At 40.1% G+C, this 19,109-nt stretch overlaps 1 protein-coding gene across 1 annotated transcript in view; it reads right to left on the bottom strand.

The window, feature by feature from the left end:
• INPP4B (inositol polyphosphate-4-phosphatase type II B) overlaps positions 1-19,109 on the bottom strand; it is a 917,092-nt gene that overhangs the window by 340,749 nt on the left and 557,234 nt on the right. The window contains 2 exon segments of the mRNA XM_078148459.1: positions 3,763-3,842; positions 11,678-11,728. Of these exon segments, the coding sequence (XP_078004585.1) occupies positions 3,763-3,842; positions 11,678-11,728 (131 nt within the window).

The following is a 19,109-nucleotide window of genomic DNA, read 5'->3' as shown; positions in this document are numbered from 1 at the left end:
ATATGAAACACAGGCTATTGCTGCTGGAGGAATTATTATGGATACACAGACATCTGCAGCTAGCTTCTTCAGAGTAAGTGCTTGGTAATCAAAATTAACAGCCACAGGTTAGCTAAGGAAAAACAATAGCAGCACCAATAACAAATCCTCTTCAAATCTTCCAGAAAATGTGTAAGAGGCGACATTCAGGGGAATATGTTGGAGAAAGGTCTCTAGCTCTTGTTTAGTCAGAGGACCTATACTCAAATACTGCCTCTGGTGTTACTACCTATGAGACCTAGGATAAGTCATTTTATTCTTCTGTGTCCTCATCTATCAAATGAGGGGAATGAACTTAAAGGCCCCCAAGTTTATTCTAACTATGTTCTTTAAAATGGAAATATACAAGATGGTTTAATTGTTCAATGTATACTCTAGAGATGTTATTTATTTATTTATTTAGGCTAGGCAATGGGGTTAAGTGACTTGCCCAGGGTCACACAGCTAGTAAGTGTTATGTGTCTGAGGCCAGATTTGAACTCAGTTCCTTCTGACTTCAGGGCCGGTACTCTATCCACTGTACCACCTACCTGCCCTGTAGAGATGTTATTTAAAAGGAAGAAAATTACCTCTATCTTTACAAAAATGTCCATAGGAGCTCCCTTTATAATACCATCCCTGCCCCCCCCAAAAAACTACAAAGAACTTATATGTCTAATGATTGAAGAATTCCTAATAAATCGTACCATATTGATATGTTAATATTGCATGTAGGTGAGGCATAGATAGTTAGATGGAAAGCTAAAAATGCTAAGAATATGGTGCCAGTGACTGACTGCCCCTAGTTTTGATAAATATAGAGAGGCTCAGATTGATCACCAGTGGATTAATTCTTCAGCCATGGTGACTCATGAAGTAAGGAAAAATACCAAATGGCCATTGGTCCTGTGTGGCCCCTTTGCATTTCTGCTGTGATAGTGGAGATCATGGAACAGAAAAAGCAAGAGTTTTGTTTTGGTTTTGGCTTTTTAAAGATCATCTTAATTTCACTACTAGTATTCTAAATGTGAGATCTATGTCCAACAACCACCAAGTTGAAATGCTACCAAATGAAGCAAATATCATTAGCACTGACATTTTCACTCCTTATGAAACCAGAGATGTAAAGAATGTTGTACCTGAGATGTTTCAAAGGTACTCCTCAGAGATGGGGCTAAAGGAGGTAGCAGAAATGATTTCATTTTGTGGCCAAGGCAAAAAGAAGGGTCATTCTGCAAGATTCTGGGTCACCTTACAATGAAAATAAAAGGTAACCATAAAGCTAACAACTGCAGCTTAGCAACTGATCAGCGAATACTTATCAAGTGCCTACAATGCCTGAGGCACAGTGCTAGGCTCTGTTTTAGATAAAAATGAAGCAGTTCCTGCCTCGGGGTGCTTACTTTCTATTGGAGGGACTTCATTTATACACAGAAACACATACAAAGTAAACATGGGAGATGTTAATAACTGGGAGGATCAAGAAAAGCCTCAAGTGGAGGTAGTATTTGATTTGAACTTTGAGGAAAACAACAGATTATCTGGTTTATATGCTAAAAATAAAGTGAAAAAGAGGCTGCCTTGTGACATAGTAGATAGAGTGCCAGACCCGAGAGTCGGGAAAACCTGAGTTCAAATCTTACCCCTGATATTTAATTGTGTAGCCCTGGGAAGTCAATGTTCCTCAGCCTCAGTTTCTTCAAGGGTATAGTAGCAGCATCTACCAAAGGCTGTTGTGAGACCCAAATGAGATAACAAATGTTAAGTGTTTGCCAACCATAAAGTGTTATATAAACATTAGCTATGATTAGTTAAATTCTGGTACAGCTATGTGATGCAGTAGATAAACTCCGAGCCTGTTGTCAGGAAGACTCATCTTTGGGGGTTCAAATCCAGACTCAGACACTTACTAGCTGTGTGACCCTGAGCAAGGCACTTAACTCTGCTTGTCTCAGTTTCCTCATCTGTAAAATGAGCTGGAGAAGGAAATGGAAAACCACTCCAGTATTTCTGCCAAGAAAACCCCAAATAGGATCACAAAGAGTTGTACATGACTAAACCAAATGAATAATAACAGAGAATGAAGTAAAGAATTCTAACATAATGAATGGCTATTAAAAGGTACACATCAACCAGGATTTCTAGAGTGATCTCTTCTCATTGTTGATGGCAGTGGAACCACTGTATTTTTTATTCTATCACCTCAGGACTCAGTGAACCACATGAGCAAGTTTAAATGACAATCAATAGAATGATGGTTGGAAAATGGCAGAGATGAAAGCTCTGCTTGAAGCAGTGCCAACTTCAAGACACAAAGAGATGACGCTGTTTGGTCAAAGGAAGGAAGATGCCAAGAGAATGGAAACTGATGAAATGTTCAGAAAATCGAATATAGATGTGATTTTTGGGTATATATGCATGTGTATATACATATATCTTTACACACACATGTGTGTATATTATATATATACATATATATGTATATATATACATATCTATATATCTATATATAAATATATAGATATATAGATATAGATATCTATGGAGAGAGAGAGAGAGAGAGAAGGTAGATAGAGGTGGTAATAGGAGAGAAGGCAGGAACAACATCCCTAAGGATATAAAGAGTAGATGAAAATGCCCCAACTCTTTTTTTCTCCCTCATGCTCACTGTTTTGGATTATTCATAAATCACACTTAACTGACTTTAAAAAATAAAAAAAGCACAGAAGCACCTTAGCTACAGGGTTCAAAGAAAATTAAGGGGGAAGGAAATCTAGAAGTTTGGATTCCAGCATAAACTTCAGTAGTTTGTGATAAATGCTTAGTTTCAAATGTTTTTTGAGAAGGGAAGGGAAGAGGGAGGCCATTTTTCTTGCCTACATATTGTCCCTGCAAAGGCTTCACAATAAGAGGCTTTTCACTCTCTTCCCATTTGATATATTAATTGCCATGTTCCATAAATACATATCCATACATGGCAGTTCCCTTCGCTACACATACAGCTTGAGGACAAAGTTATTCTGCAGGCGAAGAATCATTTGACAACGTACTCAGTTTGTGCCTGGGGTCAAAAGAAGTGGTTATTGTATTCCATGGCTTGCTTCACTATGCTTAATACTAATAAAGCTACCCACCTGAACAGCAACTTAGGAATTGTCTTGACCCTAGTACTCAAAGTAAGCTGTCATTGATCAGCCATCCCATAATGGGTTCCATCATGGCTCAGCTAATGCGCTGAATGGTTTCATGATGATAAACTCGGAAATGAAGAATAAAGCTTTGTTGAATTCCAGTGAAACCGTTCTAGCCAAAGGTATATGGTTAACACATTCACAGTGCCGCCTTGAAACAGGCATATTCAAATGTGTTAAACATCCAAAAACCTAGAAACTTTCTAGTTTTAGAATTTAGTATCCTGTCAATAAAAAAGAAAAAATAAAAACTAGGCAAAAAATATAGAAACATTTCTATTCATCTAAAAATAGCCTAAAAGAACTCTTAACCCTCCTAATAGCATAGGAGCTTATATGCAAGAGCTGGCAGCTTTCCCTAATTTGACCCATGGACTTAAATAACTGCCATGTCAACTTAGCTGGGTTTTAAGGGAAGAAAGCAGCTACTTAAAAGTAGCATTTAATCCACTGGCATGAATCCTGTAAGCTCCACACACAATGGAGTAGTAGGCAAAGAATATCATGGTAGGTGAAACATTTTAAAGGGTTTATTAGAGACAAAGAGACCTACCTTAGGCTAAGGGTTAGCAGCTGCTCCTTCGATTTCAGCAGGTCCCCTACTTTAAAACTAGCACAGCCCAAGAAGCTCCGCTAGAAGAGAGAGAGAGAGAGAGAGAGAGAGAGAGAGAGAGAGAGAGAGAGAGAGAGAGAGAGACAGACAGACAGACAGACAGACAGAGAGAGAGACAGAGAGAGAGACAGAGAGAGAGACAGAGAGAGAGAGGGAGAGAGAGAAACATTATTAATTTTAAGACTTTCTTCTTGAGCCACAATCATAAAATTCGTCTTTGGGAGCAGTAAGAAACATCACTTTGGAACCTGACTGACTTGATCTATTATCCTGACAAATGGATCCATAGATCACAGACACACTTATTGACTATACTATTAAGCTCAATTTGAGATGGCAGGAATGTTTCTTTTTCATTAGAAACAAATAGAAGAACAACCTGTGGGATGGAGTTCTACAAAATGCCCAGCCTCCAGGAACTTTTAATTTCTTCTTCCTTCTCTTTGAGAACTAGGGAAAAGAAGCAAGGAACTTTGAGTTTTTACCAATCCACTGTTTCTTCTTATTATGAGGATTCCTCAAAATCCAGCAGCTGCAGCAGCAGCGGTGATGCCTTTGCACTCCAGTTAGGAACCAATTGGTGATTTGGAGTTATTTTTATATGGGATTCTGCAAGTTATAAATAGAAATGTTCTATCCTCTCCCCCCCATCCCCCATTTATAGTAATGTTGTTAAGCATTCATTTCCTTTGTTATTTCTATACTAGCATGGAACAATTTCATTCCAACACAAATAAAAAGAATTCTGCTCATCCAACTGCATTTTGTGCAATTACTATTTTGACCTGTCATAATGCATGCCGACTATCTACTGCTATTAGCTTCCATAGTGCTCACCTCATGATGTGAAGATTAAATCTCTAAATTGTTTTTTTTTCCTTCAGAAGAAGAAAATCTTTCATCTTCCTTTAATATTATGCTTACCTTGGATCCCCAAATCACATTATTAAGGCATACAATAAAGAGTTTCTCATTCCCTCATCAAGGTTAAGGTATAAACAAGAAAACTCCAATCTATCGTATTACTTATTCCATTAATATCCTCCATCTTCCAACACATTACAAGAGGTCAGTGGTGCCTTCTCAACACAACAATTCTTCCTCAGCTCTGTTTCCTCCCTGGATGGACTTGAGTAAGGGAATGGACTTTAGGAAACCTATGAAATTCTTTTACAGAATGGAAGGCAATATCAACAGAAAAGTTTGCTGTCATTCAGGGAATCTGATGAACAAGACTGAAAGGAAGAAACTAACAAAGAAGATCCAGTTGGTGAGACATTATCACACAACATGAGGCTGATATGTTGAGCAGCAAAGGTTGGGAAGTCAGAACAGAGAACAGAAGAAAATAGGGCACTGGTAGTTGAAGGAAAAATTGAGTCTAGTAGCTGTTGAAAATTGACCTAAGGGAGAAAGAAGTAAAAGGGTGACCTGTTTCTCCAAGCTTCTCATGATCTGATGTTCCAGCCTCTAGTGTGACCTTTCCATTCTCTGTTTTCAATTTGGCTTCTTCAGAGTCTGCATTTACTCATGTTTTCCTCTATGCCTGGAATGGACTCTTCAAATGTCACTTGCTTCATGCCCCTTGCTTCTCTGACCCTTCCCCCCTTCAGGAGAAAGTAAGCTTTCCCTCTTCAGATGGTTCATAGAACTTGGCCTGGATGTCTCATTTTTCCTTGCATCATAATTATGTGTTCACTTATTTCCCCACCTCCTTTCTCCATTAAATTGTTAGCTGCATAATAAAGAAATGGAAAATATCAAAAACACAGAAAAGATGCAGCATAGTTGGTTTTTCCCATTGCATAGCCCACTGGATTCTGAATAACTTTACTTGTTGGCCTAGCTACAGCCTTTCCACAGCCATTTAGCTATCACACAATCTCACTGCAAGGTGAGAAGTCCAATATACTCAGAGCTCATTGACGCTATGCTGTTGTGGAGAGAGTAAATCTTGGCAGGCTGCCTTAGCATTTGAGACTCTTATATCTTGGGTCCCAAAAGAAAACTAACAAGTTAACTTGAACTCTAAAGAAAAGCATCAGAAACCAGAGACTGTATGTACTTTGTTATAACATGGGAAAACATTCAGACTGCCTCTTGAAGGTACGGATGGCTGAGGAGCAGCTGGTGGGCATCTATAAATGTTGTCACAGGAATGCAAGCCACGGGTTAATCCAAGTAATAGACAGGCCAGTCTGGAATGCAGTAACGAGAGACTCCCAGGGTGGGTGTTTCCAAGCAGAAACAGCATGCCAATGTATTCTAAGGCAGCTTTGCAAACAGCAAGAGACACTGACATCAGGGAAGGCTATAGCCAGGTGATGGAGCACAGTCTGAAAAATCTGTGCTGTATGAAAGATTAACACCCCATAGCTTTCTTTCCAACCATTGTTACTGGTAGGGGGATGGGGTACCATGAAGAAAAACAGAGAGCTAGACACAAACATAATATCACTACCTAAAATTGTAAATGGTAATAGGGTATTATGTAGTGCAACTCTTTCAAACCAGAGAATGCATTTTTTGGACATTATTAGGATCACAGGTAAGGAACCGGAGTCCATCTAGTTCAGGATAAGAATCGAGGGTCTAGATCTATGGATAGATTTTTAACAGGTCCATGAACTTTTTAAAAAATATTTTGATGGATGTATTTCAAGATAATTAGTTTCCTTTGTAATCCAGTTTTTAAAAAAGTTCACATATTTTAAAACACTATTCTAATGAGTCATATACTTCACAAGATTGTCAAAGGGGTCCATGATACAAAAAAAGTCAAGAACTCCTGATCTGATCCAACCACCTCATCTTCCAGATGAGGAAACTGAGGACCTTAAATATATAATGACTTGACCAAGATTATAATGTAGTATATGGCAGTACCAGAATTTGGACCAAGTCTTTCTACTGTACTAATGCCACCTTTAAAGTGTTGCTTATTCTGTAAATAAAAATGATGGTCATAAACCTTTATTTGTTTAATTATACAAAGTACATAATGCAGTTTTACCTGTCTTATTGTCACCAAATTCTCACAATAACCATGATGTACACAGGTCACCTGTTACTGTTATCATTTCATGAGTGGGGAAACTGAAGCTTAGAAATGCTAAGTGACTTTCCCAAGGTGAGAGAACTTGTACAGACCAATTAAGCTGGGTCTTGAATTCAGGTCTTTTGACTAATATGGAAAAAAGTTACCTGTATTTAAAGATAGGATATGAGTTCAAATCATAGGTCTGTTATTTATTTCATGTGTAATCTCAGGTAAGTGACCACTTCTGTGCCTTAATTTCTTCATCTCTAAAATGAGAGTGAGCTGGTAATCAGTGATTCCTAAAGTCCCCCTCCTATTCTGAATCCTATTAATTCTAAGTCTAGTGCTATTTTCATTATACCAGATGGAGCAAATCCAACTCTGGTTTTTGTTTTTAACAAATCACATTAAGCCAAACAACTTGGGGGGGGGGGTCTATGTGTGTGCTACTGTATGACATCAAATAATTAGTTTCCCTTCTTAAGTTATTTTACTGGCTCTGTATAGATATGAATTCACTTTGAAGTAAGCACGCCTGTGATTTTTGGAAGAGAAAAAATAAAAACAAAAGCAGAAAACCTTGCAACACAGGGTGAGACAAAATTAGGCATCCATTCCAATGTGCTAAGGGCTCATTATAAAAATAAAAAGAGCAAGCAAAAATATCTTCCTCTGTGTTGGAGAGCTGGATGTCTATAAGACACACGAGATAAGGCAGATGATGAGAACTGTAAATCCCTGAAATATTGCCCTTCTGCATAGTATTCCAAAAATATAAGGATTATTCTAAAAGGAAAAGCTTTTAATTTTATTTCCAAGAGTAAAAAAATGGTTAGAATTAGAGCAAACCTTGTCAGTAATGCCTGGATCAATCATATCAAGGGAAACAGTTTGAATTAAACCATGCTTTCTCAGGCTTATTGTTTTCTCTACAATTTTGGTAGTGGCAGCATGTAGAGTCCAGCAGCCTGGAACTGAATCCTAGCTGAGTGATCATGGAGAAATAACAACCTCCTTGGGACTCAGTTTCCTCATGTGAGGAGGAAGAAATGGAAAGAGGAGACAGAGAACGTAGAGATATGCAGAGAAGAGGATGAGAAAAAGAAAAAAAGGTAGGAAAGAGAGATGGGCATTGGGGGGATATAAAAAACACAAAGATTCAGAGAGTCAGGGAGGAAAAAAAAATCTTGCCAAGATCTGGTTCCAAGACCAGTTCTGCCCTAAACTATTTGTATGTCTGTGGGCAAGTCACCTAACCTTCTGAGAGCCTTCAGATTCCTTCTCTCTAAAAGTCAGGGGATTGGACTTGAAGGACCTTCCCTGGCTTTGGTTTCTTCATCTATGTGACAGATGCTGATTGTCAAGGGACCTTCCCCTTCTGAATCTTATGATTCTATGAACCTATGAAAATACTCCGATTCCATGAAATCCCATCTCAACTCAAATTCAACTTAGTTTGTGTGAAAAATCCAACTGAAAACCTAATGAATATATATTCCAGTGGCAGGTGGCAAACTCTTCCTTCAGATCGTCTATATGTCTGCTGCACACTCTGTCCCTTGCCTTTCCAGGGCTCTCACAATTATCCTCTGCCTTTAAGAACTTTGTAGCAGATGAACATTAAATTGCCTGATGCACGATTTCAATCACTCACCTGCCTGGGGAGTAATATCAAATCTGGGGGAGGAACAGGGGGACAGCTGTCTCATTCCATGACCTCTCTCTGAGGAGCGTGCAGATAAACAATTTATCCTACTGGCCCCATGAAGGGAAGTCAGAAATACTCAGGTTGCTCACTAAGACTGAACTCAACTACAATCCAGCCTTCAAGCATAGTCAGGGCTGTTATGATTCCCTGGCTGAGCCCTGTTCCTAAATTAGAAGTCTTGGAATCCAGCTGCAAGATTCATGGAATTAGAGAAGGCTCTTGGGCAGTCCAGCCTCCTTCATTTTACAGGGGAAGAAAAGAAGACCCAAGAGTTAAAGTGACCACTGAAGCTCAGATACCAGTTGGCATAGGAGGCCTTTTGTGATTGAACCCATTGTTTATGTTTTCACCGTTCCTCTAATTTGTTTCTCTCACTTTTCCATTTTAAAAAATCCTCTTCACTTCATACAGTCCTTGCACATATTAGAAACTTAATAAATATTTGTTAAATTGAATTGAATTGCTCTAGGTTTCTCAGGTAGAGTCAAGCAGGTATTCAAACTTGATACTTCTAAGAATCACATGCTTTTTCCACCACATCATGCAACATTTTATATTCCATAGCCTGCTATTTTATTTACTATTTGGTGACCGTCAGCCTTCCAGATAATTTTTTTTTTTTGGCAAAGCGCTCCATAAGTATGTTATCTTATTCCCTAATATTTTCATTGACCTTACCTAAATTTATCATTTTCCCAGCCTCTCTCCAAGCCAACTTTACTCCCCCCTATTGTCAACAGAATTTAAGGTTGGGAGGTAGGGAATAGACCTGTGTAGGGAATTCCCAGATGAGGAAACTGCCTTCACCGATGCAGCCTGGCACCTTCACTGAAATTTATAATCTCTACAGCACTTGCCCGTGGTCAGACAGGAGGTATCAGAGGCAAGATCCAGAATATCAGAATATACTTAAACCTAAACTCTTTGTGTTAGTCAATCAACAAAGATACTCCTTGTAAACTAAACAGACCTATAGCTCAACTACTTGGAAATCCTTTACCCATCACCTCAGTTATCCAGCTCAGATAATAACCAGGAAACCAGTGGGGAAAAAAAAAAACAGGGAAAGGGTTAGCAAAGTCAACCTGAGCAACCAAAGAGATGTCACAAAGGCCATGCATAAAAGCTTAAATGCTTTAGTCAACGGAGAGAGCCCCTCAAGTTTATTTACTATTGGTGTGGCTACAATGCTAGCAAGTAGGGTGATCTGATTTCCCAGAAGTCTAAAAGGGTTACAAGGGAATGTTAAAGTAGGCACTCTGACAACAGATGATGGAGAGGAGAAAGACCAAAACCTGAAATAGCAGCCCTCTAGTCCATCAGACAGAATAAATATCCCTATATATCTGGAGAGACCTTGAGCCGATCAAGGCATTATAGCACAGAATTGGAACTGATATTCAAAATGATCACATTGTATTCATAAGAATCATAAGTCATAGATTTTGAAGAGACCACAGAGGACATCTCGTGCTACCCATATTCAAATAGAAATCTCTACAACAACATTTTGAACAAGTACTGCAGAACCTCCAATGATAGAGAGCCTAGTACTCCCCAAGACAATCCATTCCATTTTAGGATAATTCTAATCATTTGGAAGTTTGCATTTACACTGAGCGGAAATCTGCCTCTATCTATACGCCAACCCACTGTGTCTAGTTCTTCCCCTTTAAGTAATATAGAAAAAGTCTAATCCTACTTTCACATGACAGTCCTTCAAACATCTGAAGACAAGTATCGTGACTCGATTCTTCAAATCTTTTCATCTCTAAATGAAACTTTCCAACTTTCCATGTTCCTCATACAGCATTGTCTATAGATCCCTCACTTCTCACTGTCATGGAAGTCACTCTGGACAGGATCCAGTTTGGCAATATTCTTTCTAGAATAGAAGAACACCCAGACCTAGTTTGACCAGAGGAGAGCAACGGAGCTATCACTTTCCTCATTCATTCTAGATCTCTACTTTTTTTGTTGCTGTTGCCAAGACACACTCGTGATTCATATTGAGTCCTTGTAGTCCGAGGCAGCATTAATAGACACTAGGAATATAAGAGAAAAATGCCCTCAAAGAACTTAAATGGTCCTGGAGGATATGTTTATATAAAAGATATGCATAATAAATCGACATGTATACAAAAACATAGAAAGAAATTAGGGATGGAGAAAGGAGTACTAACAATTCAGGCAGAGGGTGATCCAGAAAGGCTTTATGGAAAAGGTGTCACCTAAGCCGAGCCTGGAAGGGAGCTAGGGTTTCTATGAGTTGGAAGTGGGAGGTAGAGAATTCTACTTTTCAAGGACAGGCTATGCAAAGCAGAGGTGACAGATGTCAATAGCAAACAGAAGAACTGGGTGGAAGGCAGAGTGTGTAATAGTAAACTACAACCAGCCTCAGACAAGTTGGAGCCAGCTCATGACAAGCTTTGAGGGAGGTAGGAGGGCATTCCAACCATCGGATAAGTAAAGAAAAGGGTAGGGGATATATGTTTAGGGGGAAGAGTAGATCAGTTTGGCTGGAACAAAAGAGAGGGAAAGGAAAAGGGGTCTGTGTGTAGTAAATTGAGGCAGGGATGGAATCTGATCTCTGGGGGAGCCTCTTTTTAACCATGTTTCTGGGGTTATGATTTTCTCTCCCCAGACCAGAAGGCTCCTTTTTCTTGGCAGTACAGTATATGTGTTAGCTCTGATACAGTAGAAGCATGCCAGGGGGCGAGGCCAGAACTGTCCATCTCCTGACTCTCCATACCAGTGATTAAGCAGCAGGCAGAGGAAATGATCAGTCACCCCAGTCCACATCTGCAATCTCACCAGACCCCGACTGTTGCAGGAATCTGGCCTAGGAAGCAAGTGTGGGTTGCCTGCAGGGTAATTTATGGGACTACTCCTGGCCAGCTGGACCAGCTTCTGTGAGCACTCACTTGGAGATGGATTTCCAAGAGACAAGACATGAATTCAGCACAATTCAGGAATCACTGTGCCAGCTCCCACCCTGTTAATTGAACTCCATCACATTTGTCAGCCCCTATGCATAGAGCCAGAGAAGATGGGAACAATTAGGTTGGGAATGTCTGTGTACCCTGGGAGGGCTTAGAAATACTTACACCAACATCTGACCGTGGCTCCTTGTTCTCAGGCAGGACACTGGTACGGACCTGGGGGGTAAGAACAGACACACTTTTATTTTCTAGGTATCTTTGAAAAAGAAAAAAAAAACCAGGCACTGTTTTCCAACTGTCTTCATCTGGTGTCAGTTCAGCCTCTGTGTTTAATCATTAATCAGTCCACCTTTGGGTGCTGTTCACTTTCTAGACCTATGAAGCTGCCTCTTCATTTCTCCTCCACTTTCCCTTTCCTTCTCCTCTGTAAACAGAGCCTTTATAATGAGGTTCACCTCCCTCACCTGAGGTCCCTGGGAAAGTGACATCTGCAGGGGAAATCACCTCCCAGCTTTCTTAAAGAGCAAGGATGATTTAGATTGATAGAAAAGAAATCATAAGTATTATATAGAAAAGAGATGGGGAGGGGTCCATGGGGAAAGAGTGGAAAGTATATATGTGTACCGTCTTCCAGATGAGTACAAAGACCCACACAGTTTCCACACACTCTTTTATGAACCTTATAAACTATAATCTCCATCAGTTCATTTCAAGCCTGGATAAAAAGAAATTCAACACAATGAGATCAACATCTATTTATTTATTAAGAGGGAGGTGCCAATGCTGGGTATACAAAGACAAAAATGAAAATGATGTCTACTTATATCCTTCCGGGTGGGAGTGGAGGGTATATTATACAGTAGGAGGTATAGCAATAATGATTGGGAAGATGAGGGAAGGCCTCTTGTAAGAGATAGCACTTTCGCTGAGCCTTGAAGGGAGTTTAAGGATTCCAAGAGACAGAGGTGAGAAGGGAAAGCATTCCCAGACTTGGAGACAGCCTATGTAAAGGCAAGGAGGTGGGAGGGGCAATGGGGTGGAGAAGGAAATAGGCTAATTTGATCTAACTTTAGACTATGTTAGAGGAAGTAATGTGTAAATCAACCTGAATGTAGCTTGGAGCCAGATTATAAATGGCTTTACAAGTTGGGCAGAGAAGTTTATGTTTAATCCTAAAAGGAATGGACTGTCATTGAAGCTTCTAGGGTAAAGAAGAAGTATAATCATACCTTTTCTTTAGAAAATAATTTGACAGATGTGTAGAGTGAGTCAATAAGCATTTATTAAGCACTTACTGGGTACCGTACCAAGAGCTGGGGTTACAAAAAGAGGCAAAAGATAGTCCCTGCTGTCAAGGAGCTCACACTCTAATGGGAAAGATGACATGCAAACAACTGTGTACAAAAAAAGGAGACATATACAGGATAAACAGGGATGGTTCCCTATAGAAGGCTTGATTTTAATTAGAACATAAAGGAAGCCAGGAGGCAGAGATGAGGAAGGAAGGAAAACATTCTAGATATGGGGGACAGCCAGAGAAAATGGCTGGAGTCAAGAGATGGAGCGTTCATTCGTGGAACAGAAAGAGGATAATATATAGAGAAATAACAGAAGGAATGACATGCCTGTACACGTACTAAAGTACGGCATTTTGCAGCACCTTGGGACCTGGATCTTTGATGGAAAGAAAGAACCTGTCTTTCTCATATTCAAAAAAATATGGTCAAGTCTAGCAATACATTTCAATAATACAGCAATGCCGTTTAAGTTCTTACTATGTGCAAGGCATTGAAATAATAATTGACATTTATGTAACATTTTAAAGTTTAAAGAATGTTTTGCATACATAATCTTATTGGAATCTCATGATGCCCTAAAGTAAGATGATAGAGTCAAAGAGACAGATATGAAAGGGACCTCAGCAAAATCTAATCCAAGCCCTTTGCTTTATTGATGAAGAAATGGAGGACCTGGAGAGGTTAAGTAATTTGCCCAAAGACACACAAGGTCAGAGGAATGATTTGAACCCAAGTCCTTTAAGTCCAGATTCTTTAAACTATACCACACTATCTTACTTAGTAAATGTATTATCCTCCCTCTCTAAATGAGGAAACTGAGGCTAAGAAAGGTTAAATTCTTTCTCTATGGCCATACAGATAATAAGTTAGAGGAGGATTTAAGGCCAGGCCTTCTTAACTCCAAATCCAACCCTCTATCCACTAAGCAACATTGTCTTCATATAATTCTCAGGGAATCTTATTTATGTTTTTGTTGTTGTTCAGTTATTTCAGTTGTGTCCAACTCTTCATGACCCCATTTTGGGGTTTTCTCAGCAAAAATACCGAGTGGTTTGTCATTTCCTTTTCTGGGTCATTTTACAAAAACTGAGGCAACCAGGTTTAATTGACTTGCCCAGGGTCACACAGTTAGTTAAGTGTCTGAGGCCAGATTTGAACTCATGAAGATGAGTTCTCCTGATTCCAAGCCCAGTGGTCTATCCACAGTGTCACCTAGCTGCCTTGTTCATATTTAGAGGGCATATTACCAAAAATATTCTTTATTCCCAAGTAGGAGGCGATGAATGAAATCTAATGGAATGGTTTGCTCAGATCATCTCTCATCTAGGTCTCAGGATCTTGAACTAGAAGGGATCTTAGAGTTGGACTTAGTCCAACTCTTTTTACACATAAGCAAACAGAAGGCCGGAATGCCACTTGAGTTGACAAAGGTCAGTCACACAGATAAGTAATCAGCAGAGAGATATTTAAGCAACATGCTATCATTCTACATGAAGTTTAGTTAAGGGACTACAGATTATTACAGTGGAGAAGAGGAGACTTGAAGGGCATATAATAGCTGCTTTCAAGTATTTTAAAGGTATCATATGGAAGATGGATTGCTCTTGTTCTGCCCGGCCCCATGAGGCCAAACTAGAGCAATGAATGGCTGTGGCTGAGAGAGATTTAGATTCACTATCAGAAAAAAAAAATACAGCATACCCATCACAGAAATATCTAAAATTTAAACGAGTCTAAAATGTGCCTCAGGAAGAATAGCTTCCTCCCCTCTCCCCTTCCTCACTACAAGTCTTTTGGCCAAATCTAGGAAGGAATTGAGGGCGGGGTCCTTCTTGGACGTGAGTTGGATGAGATGGCCTTTGGGGGCCTTTTCCCACTTTGTTTTGTTTTATTTTCGTTCTGGGACTGAGGGGAGGAATATGCCTTCTCCTATCTACTTCATGGACATTCAGCACAGAACTACGTCCTCCTGGAAAGTTATAAACTAGCACAGTCCCCTACTAAGACTACAAAGAGTGTGCTGGATGCTGTTACATCATCAAAAATTTCAACTTAGTCCTGGCATTATCGTCTGGAGCCTCAGAATTGCTCCTTCCCCAGCCTTCCACCTTCTAAAGTGCATCTTATCCCCTTCATTTCTATGTCTCGTAGCTGCAGATTCTGCAAGAAGAATCCTAGATAGAAGCAATTAATGTTGAATGTTTCAGACCTAAAATTGTGAAAATAGAAAAGGAAGGGAAGAAGAGGAAAAGAGAAGGCAGAGGTGATAAGAAGGGGAAGGACATGAAAGGGGTACAAAGGGAGTACCCTTGTACAAGAAAATAATCATAGGATTGTAACTATAGAGCTAAAAGGGACCTTAGTGGCAACCAGTGCAATTTTACATGAGGATACTGAAGCCCAGGGAGACAATTTTTTTTCCCAAAGGTCAAACAGATAGTAAACATCATAGGCAGGATTTGAATTCAGGTCCTCTGACTCCAGAACCAGGCTTTTTCCTGTTGGACCATTGCACCCATGGAAGAAAAAAAGAGAATGAAAAGGAAAAGGAAGAGAGGGGAAAGGGAGTTAAAGGGGAAGAGTGAGAAGAATAGGGGTGACAGGAGGGGAAGGAATGATATTCTGGACTTGACATTCCATCTACTCTCAACATGCCTTGGCACTGGCTAATGTCCAAGCCTTATTACCCCACTTCTTAGAGTCTAGCACTGATCAAGACTCATCTTCAAATGAGAACTCCTTATTCTCATCCCCTATTCTAGTTTGCAGCACCTTCTCCCACCCTAAATGTCATTCTACTTTACTATTTATACATGCTGTATCCCCCCCCCCCCCACCAATATAACATGAATTCTCTTAAGGCAGAAAATATTTCATCTTTGCCTTTGTTCTTATGTGCACTCAGCATAGTACCTTGTATGCAGTAGACACCAAATAAGTGATTTTGGAATGAATTGGAACTTAACTTATTCTGAGTCCTTAGCAGCCAACAGGTATTGGCGTAGGCACTAGTCAGAGGCAGAATATAAGAAAATTAATAAGGAAATGGGGAGATTGATAAGAAATATAGACTCGACTTTGAATGTCCAGGGTTGTTGTGATCCTTGTCATATGTCTAGATGGCTTTACAAAGAAGTGACCTGTGTCTATGAACCATGAAGTGGCTGACATGAGCTACGGACTGATGGGATTCATAATTTATGCAAATGATAAGCATCAGATCTTGGAGCCCAACCACGATTTTAACACATGGGCCATGATCATAACCTTGTACTTATTCTCAATTGGCCATTGTTAAAAATCCCTCACAGTATAAAATGCTTTAAGTTTTATGAAGCACTTTACTCGTAATAACCCTGTAAGGCAGTAGTTCAGGTTCACTTTATTACTGAGGAAACTGTTTCTCAGAAAATTTTCTTTCTTTTGATAAAATATCAGAGCAAAGCATCTCCTCTGGACAGGGCCTAGAAAATGAACAGGCAGCTCATAATTCTGCTATAGCTGATAAAGCTCAGTTCCCTAGCCATCTCTGGGGAAATGATGTTAAGGTGCCAAGGTTAAGGTCTGAGGCCAGGATACACTAGAGGGGTTTATGCCAACATATGGTAGGTTTTGCCTGGGGCTTTGAGAAAGAATGCCCCAAGACAAAACCTTTACATTCAGATGTCAGGTGGAGAAGCCTTGAGAGAAAGTGATAAAGCCGGATAACTAGAAAGGCATTCAACAACCAAGCCCTCTAAAGGATGGGTAGGAAGAAAGAACAACTGAAAGAAATGCATATGACATAGGACAGGGCCTCACTAAGGCAATTTTTTTTTCTTATAGAGACTCATGTATGCAGCATAAAACAGTTGCCATGCCAAGGAACTTTTCCACGACAAGGAACTTTTACAAGTACTAGTTGGTTCCCTTGGGCCATGATGACAGGTAGAGATGCCTCCTCTCCTCAAGGAAAATAAGAAGAGAAAAAGAGAGAAGGAAGATCTGTCAGTATACCAGTGAGAATTGATGTCAAAGACAAAAGAAGCTACTGGCACTTCACACATCTCCCCCAGACTCTCCCATTGCACCAAGGCAAAAGGAGTTGATGAACAGAGTGGAGGTTGAATGTTGTAACATCTCTGCTAGAATATTTGGGTGAAAGATGGCAAATAAGAGGTTGGGAATGGCAGCGATGCCATGATGTCCTTGGTTTGGGAGAATAGGATTTCATTATGGAGAGTGCCACACATGAGGGTTGAAGCTCAGTGTTCCAGAGTTCACATACAGCGCACACCAGAAATGGGGGAGCCCTCTTCTCTCTACTCATGAAGCCTTTAGCCTGCTTCAAACCCTCATTATCTTATTGCTTCTCACCTGAGCTACTGTAATAACCTTTCAACAGCTGCCACAGTGATTTTTCTAAAGACTGCATTTGACCATATTGACATTGCCTTGCCAACAAAGGTCCACACAGTTGAAGCTATGGTTTTTCCAGTAGCAATGTACGGCTATGAGAGATGGACTATAAGGAAAGCTGAGTGTTGCAGAATCGACACTTTTGAATTGTGGGGCTGGAGAAGACTTTTGAGAGTCCCTTGGAAATCGAGGAGGTCAAATCAGTCAATACTTACAGAAATTAATTCAGGCTATTCACTGGAAGGTCAAATACTGAAACCGAAGTTTAAATACTTTGGCCACATAATGAGAAGATAGGACTCACTGGAAAGGACCCCGATGTTGGGAAAGATTAAAGGCAAAAGGAAAAGGCAGAGGATGAGACGGATAGATAGTGTCATGGAAACAATGAAGATGAACTTGGACAGACTGAGAGATAGTGGAGAATAGAAAGACCTGGCACTCACTCAGTAAGTCCCAGTGATACCCTATTATTTCCACAATCAATATAAACTTGTCTATCTGGTATTTAAATCTCTCCATAATCTGGCCCCGTTCTACCTATGACAGTCTTTGTCACTTTACACCACTAAATGCACTCTATAATCCAGCAATGCTTAGACCACTTGCATTTCTTCAAATATGGCCCTTCATATCCTGTCTATGTGTCTTTGTACTGGCAGTCCCCCATGCCTAAGGATGTTCTGTTTTTTCATCTCCACCTCCCTAGCTTCCTTTAATACTCGGCTCAAATCCAACCTGCTACAAGAGGCATTTCCCAATCTCCTGGGCTAGTAATACTTTCCCTTTCAGATCATTTTCCATATATTTGTACATATCTTTCAAGCAATGAATTATTTACATGTTGTTTCCCTATTATAGTATGAACATCTTGAGGGAAGAGACTATTTTTGCCTTTCTTGGCATCCTTAATACTTAGCACAATGCCTTGGCATACCATAAGAGCTTACTAAATGCTGTTCAGTGACAGCGTTATGTTTCAGATCTATGCAGAGCCGTCTGCCTGAAAGGTGCCAGGTGAGAAGCTTCTTCATTAGCAACAGTCTCCACACACTCACATTCACATTAATAAGGATGTTTGTTACCATTTTCCGGGTATAGCGAATTAAGGCAAAAGGAAATAATTCATAGCTGTGGGATTTCCAGGAAACAATTCTTATTATGTTTTAAGGCATACTTAAAAATGAAAAAAAAAAAAGAATTTTGAAAAGTGTCTGGGCCTGGGGTCAAGAGGAACTGAAGCTGAACCCTGTCTCAGACATTTACTAGCTGTGTGACCCTGAGCAAGTCACTTAACCTATGTCTGCCCTCAGCTTCCTCCACTGTAAAACGAAGGTACTAATAGCCCCTATCTCAGGGCTGTTGTGGGCATCAAGTGAGACAAATTTGTAAAATGCTTAGCATAGTGCCTGGCACACAGTAGGCACTTAGTTGCTTGTTCCCATGCTGAAAGCAAACAGGCAAACCCCCAAAGTACACCTTACATTCCATGGAAAAAGAGCTGATAATTTTTTAGGCCAATGAAGTGGCAAGAGCACTGACCTGGATCAGGGGACCTGGTTCCTGGTTCTGGCAAGCTCCTCACATGTCAAAATGAGGCCAATAATACTTATCCTACCTACCTCACAGGGTCATTATGAGGAAAGAGGAGGAGGGCGGAGGGGGAGGAGGAAGAAGAGAAATGAGAGGCAGTGTGGGAGAGTGGATGGGAGGGGGCAACCTTGGAAATAGGATGACCCAAGTTCACATTCTGCCTCTAACACATACTAGCTAGTTGAGCAGAAGCAAGTTACTTCACCTCTTAGTGCTTAGGGAGACCCTGTAAATGGAGAAATTATGGCTGCATTGATGGTCTGCTTCAATTTTCCTTACTGGGAATTCTCTACACACACACACAGACA

The sequence above is a fragment of the Phascolarctos cinereus genome, unplaced genomic scaffold (assembly GCF_003287225.1).
Source record: "Phascolarctos cinereus isolate Bilbo 61053 unplaced genomic scaffold, phaCin_HiC Scaffold_9;HRSCAF=440, whole genome shotgun sequence".
Classification (NCBI taxonomy): domain Eukaryota; kingdom Metazoa; phylum Chordata; class Mammalia; order Diprotodontia; family Phascolarctidae; genus Phascolarctos; species Phascolarctos cinereus.
Note: the sequence above shows the minus strand (reverse complement) of the source record. Positions and strands in the feature narration are given on the sequence as shown.